At 31.1% G+C, this 10,935-nt stretch overlaps 1 protein-coding gene across 1 annotated transcript; it reads left to right on the plus strand.

Moving 5' to 3' along the window:
• Positions 1-325: 325 nt before the first annotated feature.
• On the plus strand, positions 326-10,150 carry LOC143075066 (CD320 antigen-like). Its single transcript, XM_076250326.1, has 6 exons — positions 326-415; positions 709-821; positions 4,021-4,135; positions 5,294-5,653; positions 8,868-8,968; positions 9,389-10,150. Exons 2-4 carry the CDS (start codon positions 765-767, stop codon positions 5,344-5,346), a joined length of 225 nt encoding a protein of 74 aa, XP_076106441.1. The 5' UTR covers positions 326-415; positions 709-764; the 3' UTR covers positions 5,347-5,653; positions 8,868-8,968; positions 9,389-10,150.
• Positions 10,151-10,935: the final 785 nt, after the last annotated feature.

Genomic DNA, 10,935 nt, shown 5'->3' on the forward strand with positions numbered 1-10,935 from the left:
GAGGAAGAAAACGGGACTTAATTTAAAATTTTAAAACAAGCCTAAAGATATGGTTAAAAACAATCAGTGAACTAATCCAGATTTTGAACAGACTTATAAATATGTATAATGCTTAAACTGGTACATGTATATATATTAATCTCTGACCCGTCATCTGTATATATATTTAATTTAAATAATGACAGATAACTAACCGTGTATACGACATTTAAATTTTAATCATTATATTTACTAACAAAGAAGAACATTCTAGCCATGAATACATCAAATTGGGTTTTCCTATTTTGATATTATCTGTGTTGGTTTAAACATATTGATTGGAATATAATGAACCGACCTACATTTGGTGTTTAGTTCGTGATAAACGTACATTGTTATGAGATAGAAGGAACTATAAACACATTATTTAACTCAGGTTAAGTTATTTGATATAACTGAATATTTTTTTGTAACTGTATATCTAACACATTAAGACCTCAAACTTACACTTTTGTACATCCGATTTGTAGTTTAACAAGTATTTTTTCCCCGCTTTTAAACCCAGATTTTGTTAAAAGAAAAGTTCCGCTTAAGAATGAATACAACTGTTTGTACATTTTCTAAATACTTTTGTATACGCGAGAAGAAAATGCGTTCAACATATTTACTTTATGAAATCTATCTAAAAATACGATGAATGAATTGACTATCTTTACATGTGTTTTTTAGGTGTAACTTAGTACCATTACCGGTGAGTGTTGTTATATAAGACTACAAAGATCATAATGAAAACCACCATATTCCAGTGTACATTATTTGTAATAGCTGCAGTTCATATATCTGTTAGTACTTAATGTAGAAATACGTAAAATATTTTTTTTTAAATACGCATTCCCGAAATTTTAAAATATTTAGAATGGTTAGACAAATTTGATCATACATTTTTACATGTATAAAAAGTAAAAAAAAAACAAAAATACCACATCAAACGTCTGGCATGATCCTGACATGGTACAGTCATATTCTTAGGTTTAAAAAAAAAAAAGTGGATTAAATCTGGTTTTATAACTAGCTAAATATCATACTGGTGTGACAGTTGCATAAACCCCAAGTATTCTATAAAGTGGTTAACTTCCTTATTTAGCACAATCTGGAAACATAAAGCCTCTACTTATTAAATCAAAACTTAAATCTGCTGTATAGTTTTTAATTGTAAAAAAAGAGTTACCAAAGCATACATACACATGAAGTTTGATTGCTCCCCTCTTTATGTCTCTGCAACATAAATTACAATAATTGATAATAGAATTACCAAAGCATGCATACACCTGAGTTTTGATTGCTCCCCTTTTTAAATATGCTACATAGTTTACAATTGATAAAAAGAGTTACCAAAGCATACATACACATGAATTATGATTGCTCCCCTCTTTAATAGTTATCAAAGTTCCTTAAGTCTGATAGATAGTTTACAATTGATAAATAGAGTTACCAAAGCATAGTACTATTTTTTTTATATAAATAAAGCCGCTACTTTTCTCGTTGTCATTGTCATATCGGGGCCTTTTATAGCTGACTATGCGGTATGGGCTTTTCTCATTGTTAAAGGTCGTACGGTGACCTATAGTTGTTAACGTCTGTGTCATTATGGTCTCTTGTTGACAGTTGTCTCATTGGCAATCATACCACATCTTCTTTTTTATATACACATGAGTTTTTTTGCTTCCCTCTTCAAGTCTGCTACATAGTTTATAATTAATAAATAGAGTTACCAAAGCATATATACACATGGGTTTTGATAGCTTCCCTCTTTAAGTCTGCTACATAGTTTATAATTGATAAATACCAAATGTAGAGTTACCAAAGCATATATACACATGAGTTTTAATTGCTCCCCTCTTTAAGTCTGCTACATAGTTTACAATTGATAAATAGAGTTACCAAAGCATATATACACATGGGTTTTGATAGCTTCCCTCTTTAAGTCTGCTACATAGTTTTATAATTGATAAATACCAAATGTAGAGTTACCAAAGCATATATCGTCGCTGTTATGCAAAAACCTCGTATCTAAGGTTTTGATAATTTTACACCAGGCAGTAAAAACTGAAATCTTTTTATCGATTATTTAGAATTAAATATGTATGTTCCACTGTATGCAAAAATATCTGACCTTCTAACCAATCAATTACCAAGACGAGCAAAAATTTCTGCACCTATATATTGTAATTTCAAAGCTTTTCATTATTTCTAAGCTATATTAGAACCTAAAATTGATAAAACTGTACCTGTTATAATGTCAGCTGCCGTGACATGTGTTTTTCTTTTGAGATACGATATTTTCGCACAACAAAATGTGTCATCAATCCGACTACACTTTTTCGTCACATGTCAGAATTCGGGTTAATGATTGGTTAGAAGATCAGATATTTTCGCATACAGTGGAAGATACATATTTAAATTCTAATTAATCGATAAAAAGATTTCCGCAAAAAATTGAGATACGAGATTTTTGCATAACAGCGACGATATACTCATAAATTCTGATTGCTCCCCTCTTTAATAGTTATCAAAGGTCTTTAAGTCTGCTACATAGTTTACAATTGATAAAAAGAGTTACCAAAGCATACATTCAAATGAGTTTTGATTGCTCCCCTCTTTATGTCTGCTTCATAGTTTACAATTGATAAATAGAGTTACCAAAGCATACATAAACATGAGTTTTAATTGCTCCCCTCTTAAGTTCTGCTACATAATATACAATTGATAAATAGAGATTCCAAAGCATACATACACATGAGTTTTAATTGCTCCCCTCTCTAAGTCTGTGACATAGTTTACAATTGATAAGTAGAGTTACCAAAGCATACAAACACATGGGTTTTGATGCTCACCTCTATAAGTCTGCTTCATAGTTTATAATTGATAAATAGAGTTATAAAAGCATACATACACATGAGTTTTGATTGCTCCCCTTTTAAGTCTGCTTCATTGTTTATAATTGATAAATAGAGTTACCAAAGCATATATACTCATGAATTTTAATTGCTCCCCTCTTTAATAGTTATCAAAGGTCTTTAAGTCTGCTACATAGTTTACAATTGATAAATAGAGTTACCAAAGCATACATTCAAATTAGTTTTGATTGCTCCCCTCTTTAAGTCTGCTTCATAGTTTATAATTGATAAATAGAGTTAACAAAGCCTACATACACATGAGTTTTAATTGCTCCCCTCTTAAGTTCTGCTACATAATATACAATTGATAAATAGAGATTCCAAAGCATACATACACATGAGTTATAATTGCTCCCCTCTCTAAGTCTGTGACATAGTTTACAATTGATAAATAGAGTTACCAAAGCATACAAACACGTGGGTTTTGATGCTCACCTCTATAAGTCTGCTTCATAGTTAATAATTGATAAATAGAGTTACCAAAGCATACATTCACATGAGTTTTGATTGCTCCCCTCTTTAAATCTGCTTCATAGTTTATAATTGATTAATAGAGTTACCAAAGCATACATACACATTAGTTTTGATTGCTCCCCTCTTAAGTTCTGCTACATAATATACAATTGATAAATAGAAATTCGTAAGCATACATACACATGAGTTATAATTGCTCCCCTCTCTAAGTCTGCTGTATAGTTTATAATAGATAAATAGAGTTAACAAAGCATACATAAACATGACTTTTATTTGCTCCCTTCGTTGTATTTTCTCTCTTTCGTACAATTTGCTATGAAATTATACTAGGACGCCCATATGCATATTTACCGAGGGAGTGTCCGTATTGATAAGTGTATCATAAAGGTGGAGTTTTAAGAAAACTAATGATTGCATTACATGTATAACTATAACGCTAATAATCTTTATTATTCTTTTAACAATTTGAAATTTAAAAAAAAGCAATTAAGATATATTTCAAATGTCAAATTTAATTACCTACAAATTGAATTCACTTCAAAAATACCATTTTCAAACCAATAACTTGTTGGTTATGATTTTCTTGTTTTTATTTTTTATTTTTATATAGACAGTTGAGTCATGTAATACAACTGAATTTACTTGTACAAGCGGCGAATGTATTGATTTAGGACTTAGATGTGACAATGATTTTAATTGTGGAGATAAAACTGATGAAGAAAACTGTAAGTTTATTGTAGGCTAGGACTGTTATTTTCCAACGTATAGATACTGTGGGGGTGGGGAGTGTGCAGGACGTTTTTCGGGAAGTCGGAATCGGATGTTATTAAGCTCGGGATTTTTGGATCCGGGAATTCTTTTTTCGAATTTCTTAAAATTCAGGACCTCTGGATTTCATGTGTTATAAAGCCGGGATTTCGGGATCAGGACACCTCCAACCCCCTCCCCCTACACTTCATAGAAGGGTTATTATTTTGGATTTTGATTTGTTAGCATGTCTTTCCTGTTATTGTGGGATCTTTAAAATTCTTCAATAAACACTTGAGTACATGTAATTTAGAGAGAGGAAATCCTAATGACAAACAGGAAACTTAACTCACTGCGGTATCCTGAATACGATTTCTCGTCATATATTTTATAACATTATCACCTTCTTATTTAGAAGTATGTGACCTTGCTACACAAATATTATCACTTGCATAAAACTCTTTTGCGGTAAATTCAAAAACTTATTTTAAATTGAATGAACCTGTATTTTATGTTGCACAATAAAAGGTCAAAATCTATAAAAATAATAATAAATTGGTCAAACAGTGTAATCCCTAGTTCCTATAAATCGATCAAAAATCAACATTTCAATTGTCAACTTGAAACAAAGAAATGTAAATTCTTAAGATAATCAGTTTTTAATGGGAATAATTCTCAAACGGTAAATGCACACAACCGAACGTGGTCTACTTAAAAATACAAATGAAATATTATTCAAATTTCAAAAGATTTGAAAAATTTCAGCGTTCGTTAGTAATAGAAAAAACCTTACCAAGACTTTGAATGATGATAGTCAACACATCACATTCGAACTAAGCATTTATCAAATGACAAATTACATGGAATTCAAGATTTAAAGGATTTGGTAAAACTGCCAAAACCCTAGAAATACTGTAGTTGTTAAGTCTGCCGTCCAAAACAATTTTCCTATTCAAAACGGAATCGTGTTTCTTCTTTCTACCTGTAAGACATATATCCTTCTTAACAAACCCACAACATTTATTTTCAATCCTTATTTTTCTTTTTCCGAATGCCTTTTTTTATGTGTTTAATTGATACGCCGTTTCACGCGTTTTACTCGATCTATCACAATTTAGTCATCGTTTACATTTTAGGTACGGTTGTACAAATATGTCCCGAAGGGAGGCAAAAATGCGATACTGGATAATGTGTTATAGACATAAATCTATGCTCAACACAAACAACTGTGATAGAATTATCGACGTCTATTGTAGAACCATCATCTCAAAGCTTGATATCTCCAACAAACACATTTGAGATACAGTCTAATCCATCTACAATATCTACATATGGTATTCAACTAACATCTACATATGATATTCAACCAACATCTGTATATGATTTTCAACCAAAATCATCACGTGACATGCCTGATAATTCAGTTATGTATATGACGACTCCATCAGTACAATCTGTCAAACCTCCAACTCCTGACAGTAAATTCAAACCCATATGTAAGTTGTCTCACTGATACTTAGATGGGAAATTATTGGCACCTTTTGATCTATTTTTGATTTAATCTATTTTACATTGCCAGTGCAAATATGTACATGTACGGGAAATTCATAAGTAAACAATATTTTTTGATGTATTAATTATTGTATTTGTTTAAATGTTCCAATTTATCATATAATACGAATATATGATAATCCAATTCAGATCGATTATGACGAACACATGATAAGTTGTAACTGACTGTTTACTAGAAATCAGTAACTACAATAATGAGTTATGTGATGTTTGTGCTTTAAGTTGATGTTGGTGTGTTTTTGTGTCTAGGACCGTATTATTAAATTGTATAGTTTGTTCTTCTGCAATCTCCGGCGCAGAGATCACATATCCGTTCCGTTCAATACTTTGTAACACTACACTTATAGTAAGTGCAGTATTGCGGAGCATGTATCGAACTGATATGAACTCTGCGCCTGAGATGGGTTCTTCTGTTTCGCTAATACATCATGATTTCTGGTAAACGTGGTAAATTCAGGTTGAAAGCCTACAAGCATGTTTTAAACTGTCACATTCTGTTTGTATTTGCCTAAAGTCAGGATAGTAGTCGTTGGTTCATGTTTTTCCTCGCAAATGTTTGAGACCGATTTTTAACAGCTGATTATACAGTTTTTAGTGGTATGCTTTGGCTCAATTTTGAATTCATTCTTAATTCTATCCTTTTTTTGTAAATTGTTAGAAATTCAAATGTGACGTCACTTTGTGCGCCGAACTCTTCGGCTAACTCGACTGTAACTTTTTATGTGCTGGTTTAGGCTGTTTTTATTATGTAATCAATCACCACGTCAGTGTTGACACATATATCTATTATATAGAAATTTTTATAAATTTACTGTTTGCAAAAGTATGAATTATTCTAAAAAACAAGAATGTTCTTATCCCAGGCAGAAAACCTTAGCCGTATTAAACACAACTTTTTGTAACTTTTGGTTCTCAATGCTCTTCAACTTTGTACTTTTTTTTGCTTTTGAACTTTTTTATCTGAGTGTCACTGGTTAGTCTTGTGTTACCGAAACGTGCGTTTGGCGTATTAAATTCTAAACCTGGTACCTTTTGCTAGTATTTGTGTGTTTTTCTGTCTCATATGTTCTTCCATTTATTTGTATTGTAGTCCTGTCATGTAATATTGTCATTTTAATGTTATATTTAACATTGCCATAAAAGCGGGAGGTCAACCTAGCCACAAAACTAGGTTCAACCTACCATTTGTTTTTCTTAAAATGTCCTGTACTAAGTCGGGTATATGGTCATTGTTATATTATAGTTAGTTTCTGTGTGTGTTACATTTTAGTGGTGTGCTTCTGTTATGTCGTAGTTCTCTTTTTTTATGTGTTTTCCACCGTTTTAGTTTGGAACCCGGATTTTATGGAGTTTTTATCTCAATCGATTTATGAATTCTGAACAGCGGTATACTACCATCGCCATTATTTGAAGGCCGTATGTGAACAAAAATTGCTTATAAACGTCATTTCAATTCGAATCAATATGTAGAAGTCTCAATGGCACTCACACAACATATCATTAACAGCGGACTCTGTGTCATTTTTAGATATATAATAAAGGGTATTAAATTGTTATTATAATGTTGCATGTAACGTTTATACATTTTTTTATAGGGTGAAAATCCTCACTACTCGTTTATTCAATGCGTATGCATGTATTGAAAAGAGCAGTAGCTGTCAAATTCATGTTCACTGATTTTAATCAAATTCTCATATTTTATTTATAACAATGTAAAACATTTATAAAATCTATTAAAAGTGTAAAATATTCAATAAACAGGGCACGGGCATGAACAGACGTAGCTTCGTTTCGTGTGTAATTTAGTCAAGACGACATCTAATTAATTATCGAGTTAACCTCTAAAATCATCCGATGACCATTTAAATATAAGCGATAAATAAATATATATATAGATTCAGCAAACTCGTGCTGTTGGATTATTATAGGTCTATTTAATTCATATTATAGATGAAAAATAAATGTTTATCATGGTTTTTACCTGTATAAGAATGATATTTTGTGGATCGAATAAGTCAATCAAATGATTTACCTTTGTTTCATTTTAATGTTGACATTCTGTTTCTTTAAATAATTTTACACACACAATGCATATGTTATTCTTCTAAAGCTAAGGGGTTGAATTAAAGTTCACATCAATACGGATTCAACTAGCAAGTGAATAATTCATAATTAATGTTTTATATTTATATTTTGTCAAAATTGAACCATACTGGCTACTAAAAGCGAATTATTATTTCACTTTTTGCATTTCATTAATGGTTGACTTTTCTATATATCTCGTAACTAGTGCCCCTTTAATTCTGATATCTGTAAGAAATTGATATAAATTGTAAACAATCATTCACAACTTCTATACATCCTTCACTATGAAATATCCAGCTTGAGTTTACTGAACTAGGTACATTCAGCAAAGTTCGGACGCATGAAATGTATAACTTGTTGTTTTCATATTTTACAGCACTTGGTCGATGCCTCTGCTGGCTTATCTTGTGGAGTGTTGTCTAATTGGCAATCATACTACATAAATTTGTTTTACATCATATATTGGCATTTTTTAAGGTTTTTTCGGTTTACAGCTCTTCAACTGTTTAGGTTTGTATCCATCTCTGGTTTTCAAATATTTGACTTTGAAGGTTCCTTATGAAGGTCAATATAAAATCCGCATCAAACGCATGAACTTTAAAGTGTGTTGTTTTAATTTATTATTTTGATTGGGTGCGATAGATATACAAAAAAGAAGATGTGGTAGGATTGCCAATGAGACAACTGTCCACAAGAGACCAAAAATGACACAGACATTAACAACTATAGGTCACCGTACGGCCTTCAACAATGAGCAAAGCCCATACCGCATAGTCAGCTATAAAAGGCTGTTTCATACCACTCGCGTTTAACTAAAACTAGATACCGCACACTCGATTTTTTCTCTTGACATATTTTGTTGTTGATAGATTCGTGTCCCGTCACTCTCTTCAAATGAAACTGATTGCTTTATGTGTAAGTGTTAAAGACCCCAATGAAATCGTTGGTGGTAATATTCCACGTAATCAAGGCTTGATGTAGTAGTGTTATGATTCAATATTTGCTATGCACATTAGCAGTTTGTGTTATCAAACTAACTTTTTATCCTTTCAGACTTTTTATTCTTGGTTTTATTGATTCCAATTGGTATCACGATATATTTCATATGTAGAGATATCAGGAATTGAAATGATAAAACCCAGGCACCCGACAAGGTATTTATGCTACTTAGCCAAAAAAAATCATTGATTGCTGGTTATATGAATCAGTTGAGAAATAGAATTGAAGGCTGAAACAAGATGTATTAAATGAAAACAAATTATTTGATATAAAGTAAATGAATGCTTCGTGTCAATTATCAACCTTGGACAATCTAACGCTTTATGTATTATTTTTCGTTTCAATTCTTTTACTTTGACATCACTATTTCACTTCTTGTCTGGAGAACAGTCCACTAGAAGGTGTATAACACTATACTTTCCAAATTCCCATACTATAAGATTGATTGTTTTGAATTTTTGTTTAACATTTCTTACATAAAGGAAAGAAAAATAGTATCAATTTTTATAAGAAAAATGAAATAAGTAATTGTCATTTTATCAATAACAACAATTAACATTGTATTCTTTTTATAGTTTCAGATGAGAAACATGACGTAAGGAAAGTTATCCCATGTTTATTCATCATAATTTTAAATCTAGACCACAGTTCCTTTATGCATGTAGTGGCGACATTCATTTTACATGCTCTATTTACATTTCTACTCAATTTCAGTCTGACTTTATTTTAGAACTATTCATATTGAATGAATGTTATATAAACTTATCCCGATTTCAAATTAGAACAATTTACTGAATAACATTATATTTGCATAACATAGTGGAATAATGAATAATAGCGAAAAGGGAAAAAAACGAGAAGAAGACAACACTACAACTTAAAAGAACAAACACCGAACAACCTAAACCCTACCAAAGAAATACGGGGATGATCGGAGTCGCCCAGTTAAGGATCAACAGATAATGCACCCACATGCGAAGCTCTTCGTATTTCTCATGTAAGAACACAACCGGTGATAAGTTCAATTCGTAGGGTTACTTTCGAAGACATTTGGACGGGATTCAGATACCAACAAATGTAACATATCCGATTTAAACGAATATTCAATGACATCATTCAAAAATGTCATATTTTTACTCGTGGTATGCAAATAATATGACAAGTGGTAATATTATTTGGCATACCACGAGATCTATCACATTTTAATTTCATAACACATTGTACATTATGCTGACATATATTCTTGTATTAAGTTTGAACACACATTTGGACAACGTTGTATATCATATACGATATGTAAATGGAATCTTAAAATGAAATTAAATGATTTTGCTTCTTTTGTCTTTTTGTATTTGACAAATGTCTAATGGAATATAAAACATATATTCTTCGATTGATTATTTTATTCTTCTAAAAGCGAAATATTTTAAAAATATATAAATGCATTGAGGGGTACATTGAAGTTTGTTCCAACTGTTCTTTAGTTTTGCAATGGTCCGATTCTACAAAGACAATAAGAGTTTAACCTCGATGTCTGGTAAGGTAATGTTTTTCGTTATAATGTCTGTAGTTTTGTTATTATCTATATGTATTCTGTTTTTATCCCCTCTTGCATTGGTTATGACATATATCTTTACAAGTGTTCAGCGTCTAAAAACATTTATATGAATTACATTATTGCTACTGAACATTATCTCAAACATAAACCCTTCCAAACAGTTTAGATTTATAACTTCAAAACCCCTTTTACAAGAATACAAAAAAGAGCCGTTGTCAATCGTAGACTGCTTCAAAACAAGGCTTTTACCAATTTAAATTATGGTAAGTGTAAAGAGAAATATCGATATTTTAAGATATATCTAGTGATTAATAATAAATGATATCCAAAGTATTTATCTTAACAACCCATTAATGTTCTTTATAAATTTGAACAAGATTACACACATTATGCACATATAAATTTCCTCTTTCCGCTAGCTCTCCATTGACAATAAAAAAAAATGAATGTCGCTCTCGGTCCGGTGACACAGTTATCGTCCCTTGATTTTTGTTGTGCCACGAGTAAAGTTCATAGTATTGACAATGTGTAACTTGGCATTTTTTTTTTATATCTTTTCCAAAT

This window comes from Mytilus galloprovincialis, chromosome 5 (assembly GCF_965363235.1).
Source record: "Mytilus galloprovincialis chromosome 5, xbMytGall1.hap1.1, whole genome shotgun sequence".
In the NCBI taxonomy this organism is placed as follows: domain Eukaryota; kingdom Metazoa; phylum Mollusca; class Bivalvia; order Mytilida; family Mytilidae; genus Mytilus; species Mytilus galloprovincialis.

What these genes read in the sequence shown, in the direction of transcription:
- LOC143075066 (XM_076250326.1), top strand. Translation starts at nt 765, where the DNA reads ATGAAAACCACCATATTCCAGTGTACATTATTTGTAATAGCTGCAGTT. An exon ending in TAGCTGCAGTTCATATATCT is followed by an intron (nt 822 to 4,020) that starts GTTAGTACTTAA and finishes ATTTTTATATAG; the next exon opens with ACAGTTGAGTCATGTAATAC. An exon ending in TAAAACTGATGAAGAAAACT is followed by an intron (nt 4,136 to 5,293) that starts GTAAGTTTATTG and finishes TTTACATTTTAG; the next exon opens with GTACGGTTGTACAAATATGT.